Here is a 15,787-nt window from a genome sequence, read left to right on the forward strand (position 1 = left end):
TTTCAATTGACTGATTTCCTTCTATGAACTGTAACTAAGTAAAATCTTTGAAACTGTTGCATTTATATTTTTGTTCAGTATACAATATATGTATACATTTGTGAGTGGGGAAAAATGTACAACAAATGTACATCGGTGTTGTTGGATTGATTTACATATTATTTGGAAATACATGGATAAAGGGTACAAATTACATAACGTTTATAATGCTTAACATCATTTCTAATAATGTGTGTCATCATGAAGTTGTTACTTTGTTTCAACTACTATACAACTTCCATATTATTATATCCGGGAATTTTATTCTGGATGATTTATAGTTTTTTTTATTTCCCTGCGCAATTTAACTGTCGTTCGACCTTTTTTTTTCACTCTGCCCAGAATAATTTTGATATAACTAGCAGGCGTTGCAATTTCGGAATCTGTCCTTGTATGATGGCGGACGAAAATTTCCACTGGAGAAACCGCAACGCATAGCCTACCCTGAATACGGAAAAAAAAATGAAAAAATAAAACTAATAAACCGAGCCCGGACGGACTGTAGCCTACACCTTCGTCAAAACAATCGGGCTCATTCCGGAAGATGTCAAGGTTGCAAGCTCGGAAATATAGCTGTTTTAATTTTGATCATTTGAGAATGAATACCGGTAACTCATTTGATTTCAAAGCGTTATTTGTACAGTCACCTCTTGTGGATGAGGAGGATTTTGGAGCTCGAGCAAGCCTACTCGCATGAGCTGCATCATTTTGGGAGGTAGTCAAACCATTCTTTTTCGTTTTTTCTGATTTAGAAATCCTGAATTAAAAAAAATGTGTACAGGCCGCAGTTGCTGATAGTTCACTCGACTCGCTCTTCATAATGAGTGAGGGTGTCTGTTTTCAAGCTAATGCATGTTTGGTGAGCATTATCAAAAGCAATGGTGTGCTGGCTTTAGTTACAGCCACAAATTATCTGTTGATTTTAGACAGCGATTTCGAATAAAGTTTTCGAGTAAAACTCAGCTGTCTGCACTGGCTAATTAACCCAGTGGTCGATTGTAACTGATGAATTGTAGCTTTGGAAGCGTGTTGGAAGTTAAAGCAGTGAAGGACGAGGAGGCACAGTCTGAAAACAACCTTGCAGCCAGCCATGTTTTGTGAAATTTGCTTAAATTTTCTCTCACATTCCATAATCACATCAATTGAGTCGTGACAGTGTTTGTTGTGATAAAGCGTAGGCTATTTGGTTCAATCGGTCGACATGAAGACAATGTTTCCAATTTCGAATATAATTTCTACTTCTGTTTTCGAAAACGGGGTAGGATTTTAATTCATTTCATTCTGAAATTGGCGACACCTGTCGGTAGTTATTTTGTGAAATTAAGAAATTCCAATTAATTTGTCGTTTTAAACATTTTATTGTAACCTTCGTTTTTAAAAACATTTTGTGACATTCATTTTCGTTCATTTCGAAGCAATTTTTGAAAAGTAAGCTGCATTGGTAGCCTATGATTACGACCTTTGACCGTATGAACGTTTGCAGTATGAACGATCTTTCTTTTTTTATTGTAGAGCATAATTGGTAGATTGCACGAGCTGCTGTTTGAGTGCATGTAAAAAGAGAAACTGTTTGATACATTGCATATGGCCTCAGTCTTGAACCAGATTCGTTCTATCATTATGCGCTCTTTGATGTTGAATATGACAAACTAGGAGTAGCCTAGGCCACAGTTTGAATCAGGGTGTGTCAACTCCCATGACGTATAAACAAAAAGTTTGAACTACTATATCGTTTTTGTAAATTTCAATAGTGACTATGTCCTTAATTTAAATAGCTTACCAATTCGCATCATCATACTTAAAATAGGACAATATAACTGCCTTAATTTACAGTGCAACTGTCTTACTCCATCAACCCAAGATCTTGACTGTATTAATCCATTGTTGATGTAGGCTATAGCCTACAAACAATGTAGGCTGTAGCTTCACAATCTGTTTAGAACTAATGTCAATCTAAAAGTAGACTGTTAATCTTTGTTTCCACAGTTTAGCTGCATTTGAGTGTTCATATTTACCCAGCCCTATCAAGCTTTAACAAAGTGGCAGGCAGGGTCTGGCTTTTGAAAGGGTAGATTGTGGCCTTGATACTACTAACATCCTCTCTGATGTTGATGGAAATTGTGAGAAAGTGTTTTTAGTAGGCTACCGATATAGTAACAATCAGCCTAATCTTTAGGCTCGGTGTTCCTTTCCATAGTATTAAAGAAATAATGACATATCTAAGCTCCTAGATGTAGATTGGAAGAGAGGGTAAAGAGATGTGGCAACAACACTGTAATGTAAGAGCTTCTGGATGTCACCCATGCTGACATTCTTATATAAGAATTCCCTTTGCAATATACAATAGAATTGTGCTGTTTGAAAGGTCAAGGTTGCCCATCTTGAATTTGTTTTATGTGTTTTGAGAAAGTATATAAAGCAAATTCATGTCATGGTCTGCTCGAATGATGAAATATGGTAAACAAGGAATACACCGGACTTGTGTCTAAACTTTGGAAATAAAACAAACACTGCCCAAATCAAAGGGAGCAGTATAGAAAGGAGGACCAATGCAGAGGACGACAGTCGGCACATTTTAGGAACAGGAAATACAATCACAACCAATTTCTCTGCTGTTTACATTAATCTTGTGGACACTAAACAATTTCCCGTATAGGATGGTTTGTCTATGTAAGTAGATCTGAGGGAGCCATTTTAGTTTGGTCATTTTGGCACTGACCTTCAGAACTGGACTGTGAATTTGAAGTGTTGGTGGAAATGTTGTACTTTGCATGCTGAACCTGAACCCTGACCTTTTCCCTCCACATTCAATCTAATAAAAAATGCTGGCTATGAATTTCATCAGGAAATTCCAGGTTTTTAATTGAAGAGAATGAATGTATGAATGACAGGAATATTATTATTTAACTTCAGAGCAGCCAGGTAATGAAAATCATTTAGGATTTGTTTTGGTGTGAGGTTGCATTAAAGTGAAAGGTACCTTTTTATAGACCAACAACATGCAACTTGAATTGTACATTTTGATGGTGTTCTGTGCTTCATATATAGTATATGTTAATACATATTAGTTTGTGGAACGTATTCTCAAATGTTTTAACTAATAGACCTAAACTATTTACCCACCCAGTTGACAGACACTGTGGCTTGTGGGATCTTGGTAGAAGGGAGACACAGGACTGTGCAAGACAGCTGTTTGCACCAAGAGGTACTGTAGGGTCTGTAATGGTCTGCTTGTGAACCCCAAAATATCTGCTTCCCCAATTTAAACAAAACAACTCAATAGGTCTGTAAAGAGATGGAGAGCGAGAGAGAGCAAACCCTGTTGTCAGTTCATAACAATTCATGAAGGCCTGACCATCTTTCACTAGCTAGAACTTAGTGTCATTTACTTTTGTCTAGAGTGCAGTCCAAAATTTATGTAGGCATAGCTGTGTTTTTAGGAGGCCTTGTTGCAATGTAGGTAGCTGTAATCCTTCCTTCAAAGCATTTGGATGTTCTTGCTGAGAGCTACGACAGCTTAGCAATTACAGTTGCTAGTAACTTTTTTCTTCCTTCGTTGTTGGCCAGGTAAACGTTGGCATCTGTCCAAATCTGCCAAACGCATCAGCAGTTACCTACCTTTTATGAGCATAGTTGTCCTGATAAGTCTCTGAAAATGACATCACTCGAGTTAGGGCCAGCAGGATAGTATTTCAGGTTTGGACGGCAACATGAAAGAGCTTTTGGCATTTTGGGAGTTTGTGTATTCTGTGCATATTTCCCCCTCTACTTAAAATGAACCTTATTGGTCTCATGAATAATTCATAAGGACACTCAATTGCTGCAGCAAAGATGAATTAAGGCCAGTCTGTACAGTGGTTTTATGCACATAGGAAGTGTGTGCTTTTTGTGTCAGGTTTCTAACGGTTTCAGGGCTCAGGTTGCCTTTCTAAAAATACTATTTTATAAAGATAATTTAATTTCTGTGGAACAGCGGGAAAGTCTCCTCTTGCGCTAATGAATCTATAAATCACAATGGAGCAGGTTTACCAGACCTGCCTCAGCCTGCACTGCAATTTAGATTTTCATAAAAAATGTAATCTGCCAGCGTACAAGGGCTTAGCGGCAGACCGGATGCCGCCCTGAATTTCTAATTTTAGGGCTGCTCTTTCAGGATTTATTTTTGTATAATTCAAGTCCGCTTTTCAAAATCTCTAGTTATTAAATTTTAATTCACAGCATTAACATATAAATTGAAAAGTTTTTATGGGGGTTTGGAGCGCATATGGATGGAATTTTACGAGTTGACGCAGTTCTGTTTTCAGACCATTCCGGCTAATAGAAGGAAATGTTGGAGGGGGGGAAAAAAACGATTTTCCCATTTCTCTGCATTATTGCTTTTTTTTATTTATTTTTATCGTTGGTTGGAAGCCATCTTGAGAGAAATTTATTACACCGAGGGGGCTAGGAAAATGTGCTTTTGATTAAGGAGCGAGGGAAAGAATTCAGACTGAAATAGGTTTTGGTCATCCCTGTGGCTGACAATATTCTACTCACCACTGATACTCCTCTCTGCATAGCAGGAATATAGGGAACCAATGTATTGATTTCAATCACAGGAGGTTGGTGGCACCTTAATTGGGGAGGACGGGCTTGTGGTAATGGCTGGAGCGGAATGAATGTATTTGTATTTATTATGGATCCCCGTTAGTTCCTGCCAAGGCAGCAGCTACTCTTCCTGGGGTCCATGGTTTCTGTGTTTCATGCTATTCCATTCTCTCCATTCCAGATGTTATTATGAGCTGTCCTCCCCTCAGCAGCCTCCACTGATTTTAAATGTTTTTTTATTCATATATATTCAACCAATTTCTATACTCTTGTTTCTCTTATTTTGTATCAGAATTGGTTTAGTAGTGCATCCTTTGTTCTGTTATTAGCCCATCATGCCTGTCCACATTTAGCCTTCTATTTCAAGTATCTTGACCCATCTTGATGCAATGTTTAATTTATTTTTCCTACAATGTTGACCTTTCCGACATCATTAGCAATGAGACTGATTAGCTTAGTAATGTAGTCTAGCACAAATATTATGTTTAATATCCATGCAATGACATTTAACAGCTGCCCTCAATCTTGAGGAAAGCAGGCATCTATTTAAATGGGGAAATTTCATGCTAAACCAGTGTCATAACATGCAGTCTCGCATACACACACTGCCTATTGCCTAAAAAAAAAGCCCTCCATATTGAATTGATGCTGCTTTGATCCGATTTGATATGACACGTTTTCAGAAGGATCTGGTGGAGTATTTTCCTATTTCATGGTTGATATGACAAACGGATCTGGTATAGTATATTCGACCAGATCCTTTGGAAAATGTGTTATGTCAGCCATGAAATCGGAACATTTTAACCATGAAACAGGCATTTGAATAATTTATTAAATAGGAAAATCATCGTCTGTTTTCCTTTGTTGGTTGAACCAGTTGTGTGAAACAAGGTTAAAAAAACATTGATGGGGAAAAATGTTTTAGTTGTCGTGCTTCAATTACCCGAAGTTGCAAGAGGTAAAGCTTCTGGGATCAATAAAAATGACAGATGGCAAGTTTCACATTTTCAATTTGATAGAAAGAATACAGCAAGCCATTTTGTTTGCAGGGAAATATACTAAGGTTAGGCTATACAAAATGGAAGCGTAATATGGGTGCCAAAACGATTCATCAAGACTCTGAAAGAATTCAGCCTATTTAGAAGCATAAAGCATTTATTCAAGAATTTAAATAGGTAAATTCTTCAGACTTATATATTCGGTCGCTTCCCCTTTTCTCTTCTAATGTTGAATGTACCTTTTGTCTACATTTTAGTAAAACCTGTTGGTAATGGGCTGCATTAATGCATGAGAAATGTGCTCAATATACAACCATTTGCTCATTGATTGATTTTCATCCATTTAAACCATAAGAGGGGAGTGGAGATCAATGATGCCTTCCCAGAATTCAGTTGTTCTTTAGTCAATGTCCATACATGCTATTTCCAGGCTGTTTTTGAAGTGTTGTGACACTGTGTTTTTGACATCTTGGAAGTAGGCCCATTTCAGATTCAGAGCATTGGATTATTTGGACACGTTCTGTGTTTTTCTTCCTGATCTCGATTGACTCTGAGAATGGTCAAATTCCATAATGTGAATAGCAAGATGTCTAAATCCCCATAAATTAAAAAAAAAAAGTCTAGGCAAGTCAGATAAGAACAAATTCTTATTAACAATGATGGCCTACCAAAAGGCTTCCTGAGGGATTAAAAATATAGTACAAAACATGCATCACGACATAAAAGAGAGACCTAAGATGACAACACAGCAGGTAGCAACACAAAACATGGTACAAGCATTATTGGGCACAGACAACAGCCCAAAGGGCAAGTAGGTAGAGACAACAATACAGGTGAAAATATCTGTATCAGTAGCTAGGTTTCCATCCAATAGGTGACAGATTTTCATGCAAAGCTTCTAAAATCAGCTTGAAGAAAAATCAGTATGTAACGCTTTACTGCACACAATATACTTTTTTGCCTGAATGAAAATCTTAAAGTTCAATGTGTTTTACATCACATTCTCAACTTTACTGATAGTTTTGCTATTTAACGCAATAGTTTTTGTGCCAAATGGGCCTACTCTGGTTTTGGCACTTGTGCTTTAGCCAGCAGCTCGCACATACAGTGCAGGTAGGCTAGTATACATGATGAGATTATTATGGATAAGAGCGAGAATATTTTAATTTGTCAAATGGTGGTCAAGCATCGATCATCATTTCACCAGAATAAGGCCCTCAATTTTTATTGGAAAGGAGCATCAAGCTCATCACTGTGCACTTTTACCACCCTGTGAAGTTCATCGTAACTTATTTCATCGGCAGCCTTAGTGGGAGGACCACACACCATTATAATCATGTGACTTCAAGTTTACTTCGAGATGATGGTTATTATATCAATATTTCTGCATAAAGGTGTTTCCTCTGCCATTTGTTGCATAATTAATTTAACAATCCAAAAAGATCCCACCATATCGAACTATCGGCATTTTATAAAAATGTCCAGAAACCTGTTTCCGTCACAGCTGTCGTGGTGATACTGTATGAATTTACTCATATAAAAACGTGGCTGTGTGACCTTATGAGAGAAAGTCCATGAAATGGCATATTTTTTTAATAATGTAGCTTGTTGCTCAGAGGCTGCAAGATATATCTTCAGTTGATCCTATTTCATCCATGGGGTGGGGGTTTTTTCACCTTGAGTTTTCACAAATTTGACCAGATGAATTGCATGATGATGTTTCCAGCGCAGAGCAAACTAGTCTCAACTAGCCCAGTCTATTTATCAATAACTCATTCACATCGCTGCCGACCAAGCAGCACAGATTTAATGCCTACGTGTTCTAATTTTGTGATTTTTTTTTTTTTTATCACATTCTGCCATTTATGGTATGAAATCCAATCATGTCCAGCTCTGAGAGGGATTTCACATTTTCTATTTTTCTTCTCGGCTGATATTCCCCTCCATGTAGCTTCCTGCTTCCACTTGTTCCAGATAGGACTGTGTTTTTGTTTGAAATAAAGCTCTCGTCATAATTTCCAACACAACATGGCGCACAGCCGTGACACGGCTGCTGCTGAAATGAACACTCAGCCGTTCCCTTTGCTTCCCAAATTAGCTTTTACGGCCTCCAATCTGCCCAGGCGTGTTGAATTGAATTGGCCTCTTTTGAGGGAGATTAGAATTTCCAATGTTTCCATTGTCGGTTAGCTACTTTTCTTTGCAGGCATCATTTTATTGAGTAGGCTAGATGTCAGGGGCGGTTAGTCATTTTACATTTATTCTAATGCTGTATGAGATTAGTATAGCCTCAGCCCATTAAACTGTTGAACCCATGCAGATATGAAAAACATGGAGGTTCTCTCACTGTCCATTTCTCTACCAGATCAGGAGCACCATGACCAAGCAATGTAGACTAGATTTCAAAATTTGGGAAGTGTGGCATGAAACACATTTAAATTAGGCCTAATATTTGTTTAACAAAGTTTTTTTTAATGACATTGTTGTGTTGAACCGATGCCCTTTTCAATATGGCCAGCTCTGTTTTGAAGGAGCACTTGAGTAACCAATTGCCATCCAGCAATACTCCCTCCACAGCTTGGTCACCTAAATAGAAAGTTCTGCACAATTATTCGTATTTAGGGTGACAAACTGCGACTGCACATGTAACTCTGATCTGCTTTAATAATTAGCGCCAATGTCGGTCAGTTATCGCTTCCAAGAAAAGGTGTGTTAAATATTATTAGTGAAATTCTCATCTTTCCACAAAAAAATCTGTCCTCCCGGTTATAACTCTGTTTTGTTTGGTTGCATTTTATGCGTCCCCTCTTGACTGGAGTCCCCTCATAGTACTATGGTACTTACAGTAGAAGGCTGGGTCATTTGGATGTTTCTGAAATTAGAGCACCTGGGCACTATGGATGTATTGTCATCATAGGTCACCCATAGGTCACCCATACACAATGAAGCACTGTGCTGTAGGGCTAATTATACATAATGATCATGCATATCTCTCCCATCTATTCCCCTGCTATTTTTGGAAAACTACATTGTCACGAGTCACCTATTTTATTTTTTTAAAACCTTTTTTTTTTATATAGATACCAGATTTGGTATCCCTCTTGGTTAGAATAGACCTTTTCATCTCAATAACAATAATGTCCATATGGAGACAATTTTGAGAACCATAAAATGTCCTTTTCTGTTATTGGTACACCAGACTACAGCTCTCTCTCAGAAGTACGTTGGTCAGGCATATGGCAATCCCAGTTTGTGGGTGTTACTGAGTGTCAAGTGCCTTGCCTTTAGAGCTGTCTAAAAATAGGTTTTTCAGTGCTCGGTTGCCTTGATGTTGTCCCTTGATGTTGTATTTGAACTGCACCTGTTTCAAAGAAAAGCAGCTGTTTTTGGCGAGGTCGATTTAGTAAATCTGTATTGTTTGTTTCTCCTCTTTCCTGGTTGTCTGTTTCTCTCACACATATTCTCACTCTCTCTCACACACACACACACAGCCCTAGGAACGCTGGCCCTGAGTAGTAGGAGTCATGAGTGCTCAGGAGGTGCCTACCAATCCTGCGCAGGAGCAGGTTGACACGGGGGATGGAGTCCCAGATGGCCCCACCGCTACCCCGACGACCGCCACCCTCGCTGTCCCGGTCACAATAAAGAAGGAGCCTGGCACACAGGGGGCCAGTAATGGGAAAGATGTGCCTGCCGAGATCTGCGTGGTCCTCGGTGGAGGAGGAAAGTCTCGCAATGACCAGACCCAGGGTATGACCCCTTAACACATCACCTTCCATTCCACACACAATGTGCAGGATCATTTTGCATCACCCTCTGTGATGCAAAATGAGTTTTCACATTTTAAACCATGATGTAAAATGGCTGACCCAAAACGAACAAACCCAGACTGTAGGAAAGAGGACCACCTTTCAACACATGTTCCTGTCATTCTCCCTCTACATCTGCACTCTTCCTCATGAACTATCTCAGATGGAATGTACAGTATTCATACCCTTTGACTTATTCCACATTTTGTTGTTACAGCCTGAATTCAAAATGGATACTTTTTTGGATACTTAAAAATTTTTTTTTTTTTTTTTTTTTTTTTTTTTTTTTTACATCTTCACACAATACTCCATAATGACAGCGAAAACATGTTTAAAATGTCTGTTTTTTTGCAAATGTATTGAAAAAGGCCATTTCTGTATTTCAAAGTATTCACACCCCTGAGTCAATACTTTGTAGAAGCACCTTTGGTGACGATTACAGCTTTGCACATCTGGATTTGGGGATTATTCTTCCTCGCAGATTTTCTCAAGCTCTTAGATTAGATGGAGAACGGCGGTGAACAGCAATCTTCAAGTCTTTCCAGGGAATTAAAGTCTGGTCTTTGTCTGGGCCACTCGAGGACTTCCACATTCTTGTTCTGAAGCCATTCCAGCGTTGCTTTGGCTGTATGCTTGTTGGAACGTAAATCTTCGCCCCATTCTAAGGGTGTTTGCACTCTAAAGCAGGTTCCCAAAGGTTTTTTCTGTATTTGGCTCAATAGATTGTTCCCTGTATCCTTACCAGTCTCCCAGTCCCTGCCACTGAAAAGCATCCACATAGCATGATGATGCCACCATCAGTGGTGTAAAATATTACTTTTAAAGTCCTCTTAAGTAGTTTTTTGGGGTATCTGTACTATACTAATTTTGACAACATTTACTTTACTACATTCCTAAAGAAAATAAAGTACTTTTTACTACTTACATTTTTCCTGACAGCCAAACACTTTGTGACATGAAAATGGTTCAATTCACACACTTATCAAGAGAACATCCCTGGTCATCTCTACTGCCTGTGATCTGGCTGACTCACTAAACACACATGCTTTGTTTGTAAATTATGTCTGAGTGTGTCCCTGGCTATCCGTAAATAAAACACATGGTGCTGTCTTGTTTGCTTAATATAAGGAATTTGAACTTTATTTATACATTTTAATACTTAACTATACAGTACCAGTCAAAAGTTTGGACACCTTCTCATTCAAGGGTTTTAATTAATTTTTTACTATTTTCTACATTGTAGAATAATAGTGAAGACATCAAAACTATGAAATAACACATGGAATAATTTAGTAACCAAAAAAGTGTTCAACAAATCAAAATATATTCTTCAAAGTAGCCACCCTTTGCCTTGATGACAGCTTTGCACACTCTTGGCATTCAGCTTCATGAGGAATGCTTTTCCAACAGTCATGAAGGAGTTCCCACATATGCTCAGCACTTGTTGGCTGCTTTTCCTTCAATCTGTGGTCCAACTCATCCCAAACCATCTCAATTGGGTAGAGGTCGGGTGATTGTGGAGGCCAGGTCATCTGATGCAGCATTCCATCACTCTCCTTCTTGGTCAAATAGCTCTTAAACAGCCTGGAGTTGTTTTGGTTCATTGTCTGGTTAAAAAACAAATGATAGCCCCACTAAGCTCAAACCAGATGGGATGGTGTGTCGCTGCAGAATGCTGTGGTAGCCATGCTGGTTAAGTGTGCCTTGAATTCTAAATAAATCACTGACAATGTTGCCAGCTAAGCACGATCACACCACCACCTCCATGCTTAATGGTGGGAACCACACATGCAGATATAATCCGTTCACCTACTCCACTTTTCACAAAGACAGGGCGGTTGGAACCAAAAATCTCAGATTTGGACACGCAAAGGATAGATTTCCACTGGTCTAATGTCCATTGTTCATTTTTCTTGGCCCAAGCAAGTCTTTTCTTCTCATTGGTATCCTTTAGTAGTGGTTTCTTTGCAGCAATTAGACCATGAATAACTGATTCATGCAGTCTCCTCTGAACACTTGATTTTGTGATGTCTGTTACATGATCTCTGAAGCATTTATTTGGGCTGCAATATTAGATGCAGTTAACTCTAACTTATCCTCTGCAGAAGGGTCTTCCTTTACTGTGGCGGTCTTTATGAGAGTCAGTTTCATTATAGCGCTTGATTATCGACTGCACTTCAAGAAACTTTCAAAGTTCTTGACATTTTCTGTATTGACTGACCTTCATGCCTTAAAGTATTGATTACTGTAATTTCTCTTTACTTATTTGAGCTGTTTTTGCCATAATATGGACTTGGTCTTTTTACCACATAGGGCTGTATTCTGTATACCACCCCTACCTTGTCACAACACAACTGATTGGCTCAAACGCATTAAGAAGAAAATAAATTCCACACATTAACATTTTAATAAGGCACACCTGTTAATTGAAATGCATTCCAGGTGATTACCTCATGAAGCTGGTTGAGAGAATGCCAAGAGTGTGCAGAGCTGTCATCAAGGCAAAGGGTGGCTGCTTTGAAGAATGTCAAATAAATCAAAATATATTTTAGAACTTTTTTGGTTACTACATGATTCCATATGTGTTGATGTCTTCACTATTATTCTACAATGTAGAAAATAGTTTTAAAAAACTTGAATGAGTACAGTAGGTGTGTCCAATCTTTTGACTGATAGTGTATTTGAGCAATTACATGTATTTTTGATACTTAGGTATAGTAGACTTTTACTCTAGTATTTTACTTGGTGACTGACTTTTACTTGAGTAATTGCCTATTAAGGTATCTTTACCTTTACTTGAGTATGACAATTGGGTACTTTTTCCACCACTACTGTTAAACGGGGGATGGATGTGCCTGGTTTCTCCAAACATAGTGTTTTGCATTCAGGCCAAATGGTTATATTTTTGTCTCATCAGAATCTTTTGCCTTATGCGCTGTCTTTCTCGTGCCTTTTTGCAAACTCCATGAGTGCTGTCATGTGCCTTTTTTCTCTGGAGTGGCCACTCTCCCATAAAGCCCAGATTGGTGAAGTGCTGTAGAGACTTGTCCTTCTGGCAGGGTTCTCCCATCTCAGCCAAGGAACTCTGTATTTCTGACAGAGTGATCATTGGGTTCTTGGTCACCTCCCTGACCAAGGACCTTCTTATCCGTTTGGTTGGACGGCCAGCTCTAGGCTAGGTAGTTCAATATTTTTTTCCCAATGATGGAGACCTCTGTGCTCTTGAACATTCAACACTCTATAAATGGTTTTAGACCCTTCCCCAGATACATACCTCATCACAATTCTTTCTTGGGGCTCTATGGACAGTTCCTTGAAATTCATGGTATAGTTTCTGCTCTGACATGCACTGTCAACTGTGGGACCTTATATATAGACACACAAATGTCTAAACATTTCAATTTGTCATTATGGGGTATTGTGTGTAGATGAGTGAGGAGAAAAACATATATTTAAGCAATTTTGAATTCGGGCTGTAAAGTCGAGGGGTATGAATACTTTCTGAAGGCACCATCTATTTACTGAGCAATGAATTATTTGTGTCCCTATTTTAGAAGAAAATGTGGTTTGTCAATTCTCATCTAATATCTGTTTTTAACAGATAATTTGTCTGTGAAACAAGATGGGAAATGTATTTCTGTCTCGACTAAGTAAAATATTTACTTAGGTCCCCGAGGGGAGGTTTCCCGGACACAAATTAAGTCTAGTCCCGGACTAAAAAGGAAACTCAATGGCGAATCTCCATTGAAAATAATTTTAAGTCTAGGACCAGGCTTAATCTGTGTCTGGAAAATCACAAAGTGTTTAGGTACGATGTTGTTACACACAGAGATCTATGTTTATTAGGTACAGAAATCTAGTACTGGGTTGGACTCCCCCTTTGCCTCCAGAACAGCTTGTATTCTTCGGGCATTGATATGCTGCTCAATTGGTTTCAATAGACCCAATGTGTGTGTCAGGAAAATATTCTCCACACCATTACACCACCAGCCTGTATCCTGGCTCTGCCATCAGACCAATGGTATCAATGCACTCAACTATTATAGCATTTTCAACCATCTCTGTATTGCTTTTCCTCTGTCACACAGGCTCCTATGTTTGTGGGATATGTGGGAAGAAATATAAGTACTACAACTGCTTTCAGACGCACGTCCGTGCCCACAGAGGTAAGGAAGGCCTGTCCTGAAACACTAAGGCTTCTTTGTGTGATGACATTGGAAATGTTTGATAAGATTAAAATAATCAACTCAAGTCACTACAGACATGATTTAATAGCACCTAATTTTTTATAACCCCCCCCCCCCCCCTCCTGCTAAATATATATATATGGCATGATAATGCAAGCCCCGATCCGAAAGTCACATGAATCCAATTTTGGGGACCTAAAATTGGATTTGTGGCGTAATGTTATGTTTGGGGCTCATTTCTTATCATTAACTTGTCAGCTGCATTCATCCGCTAATACTTCAGAAGTCCCCCCCCCCCCCCTCTCCTTCCTGACAACCATAATTTTTAATGTGAGCGATGCCAAGTGTTGTCTGAGATCCGAGTGAGTCAAGCTGTTGTTATAAGCGTAGGCGCCACGCCAACAGCAGATCTCTTATGAATGTGCCTCTGTCTTTCCCCCCACAGAGTCCGATAGTATGCCAGGGGAGGGTGCACCACCAGCTCCCAACAGTGAGTAAACTGATGTGTATGCACACGCATTCACATGCACAAACAAGCACGCGCTCACGCATGAGCATACACACCGACTCACCGGTGTGTACATGCATACACAGGCGCACATCTACAGTGCCTTCAGAAAGTGTTCACACCCGTTGAAATTTTTCTACATTTTGTTCTTACAAAGTGGGATTCAAATGGATTTAACGCCCTAGAGGCGATTGACGACACTGTGTGTGTAAGTAACAATACAAAAATCCACGTAAAAATCTGTCATTTTAAACTAGAGATATCTGTTGTTTTGCATTGGAAAGACATCCAGAAAATCGGTCTTCTCACGAAAACGTCTGTAGCTTCTGAACAGTTTGACCGACATATGAGACTTTCACGAACACTATGGTTGTCTCTGTTTTGCTCTACAACCCCCATAAGTGTCAGGGGACTCGTCTGAAGTCGAAACAGTTGATTTGCCAACTTCTGTTTGTAGCTTCTGAACCGCTTGGGCTACAAACTAATGTGATCACACGGTGGAAAGGGGACATTTTCATGAACACGATGGTGTTCTCCTTTTGGCTTATTTTTGTCTACCAAAAGTGTCACGGGACTCATCTGAATGTAACCGCTACCGATTTAAAAATGTTTTATGGAAGTGTGAAGGTAGTTGTTTGTTTCTTTGGGCTATAGTAGTAAAGGCCAAATTAAATATTTTTATAAATAAATATATATATACATATGTGTCATGCCTAAAGGGGTCCTAAAATTCATAATCAAATAGCTAAATAATTCATAGTTTGAACATCTTAAAACAATACCATATGTCAGTGTAGACCCCCCCCCCCCCCCCCCCCGTGAATATTTTGTTGATCTACACAAACTTGGAAGAAAAATGTGAACAAACAAACACTAATACAGTGCATTCAGAAAGTATTCAGATCCCTTGACTGTTTCCACATTTTGTTATGTTACAGCCTTATTCTAAAATGGTTAAAATATATATATCTAAATACTTTTTTGCCCCACTGTATATAGTCAGCCACCAATTGTGCAAGTTCTCCCACTTAAAAAGATGAGAGGCCTGTAATTTTCATCATAGGTACACTTCAACTATGACAGACGATGAGAATTTTTTTTCTCCAGAAAATCACATTGTAGGATTTTTAATGAATTTATTTGGTCAATAACAAGAGTTTATCTCAATACTTTGTCATTGCCAACAAAGGGTATATAACAGCGGTCAAATGTTTTCTGTAAGTTTTCACACACTGTTGCTGGTATTTTGGCCCATTCCTCCATGCAGATCTCCTCTAGAGCAGTGATGTTTTGGTACTGTTGCTGGGCAACACGGACTTTCAACTCCCTCCAAAGATTTTCTATGGGGTTGAGATCTGGAGACTGGCTAGGCCACTCCAGGACCTTGAAATGCTTCTTACGAAGCCACTCCTTTGTTGCCCGGGTGGTGTGTTTGGGATCATTGTCATGCTGAAAGACCCAGCCACGTTTCATCTTCAATGCCCTTGCTGATGGAAGGAGCTTTTCACTCAAAATCTCACGATACATGGCCCCATTCATTCTTTCCTTTACACGGATCAGTCGTCCTGGTCCCTTTGCAGAAAAACAGCCCCAAAGCATGATGTTTCCACCCCCATGCTTCACAGTAGGTATGGTGTTCTTTGGATGCAACTCAGCATT

The 15,787-nt window shown here is 39.1% G+C and overlaps 1 protein-coding gene across 1 annotated transcript in view; it reads left to right on the forward strand.

Moving 5' to 3' along the window:
• Positions 1 to 387: 387 nt before the first annotated feature.
• Positions 388 to 15,787, forward strand: part of LOC109873627 (zinc finger protein 618) — a 47,499-nt gene continuing 32,099 nt past the window's right edge. The window contains exons 1-4 of the mRNA XM_031809271.1: positions 388 to 754; positions 9,116 to 9,374; positions 13,522 to 13,599; positions 14,066 to 14,110. Of these exons, the coding sequence (XP_031665131.1) occupies positions 9,149 to 9,374; positions 13,522 to 13,599; positions 14,066 to 14,110 (349 nt within the window). The 5' untranslated portion in view covers positions 388 to 754; positions 9,116 to 9,148. The remainder of the gene's footprint in view (positions 755 to 9,115; positions 9,375 to 13,521; positions 13,600 to 14,065; positions 14,111 to 15,787) is intronic.

The sequence above is a fragment of the Oncorhynchus kisutch genome, linkage group LG29 (assembly GCF_002021735.2).
Source record: "Oncorhynchus kisutch isolate 150728-3 linkage group LG29, Okis_V2, whole genome shotgun sequence".
Taxonomy (NCBI): domain Eukaryota; kingdom Metazoa; phylum Chordata; class Actinopteri; order Salmoniformes; family Salmonidae; genus Oncorhynchus; species Oncorhynchus kisutch.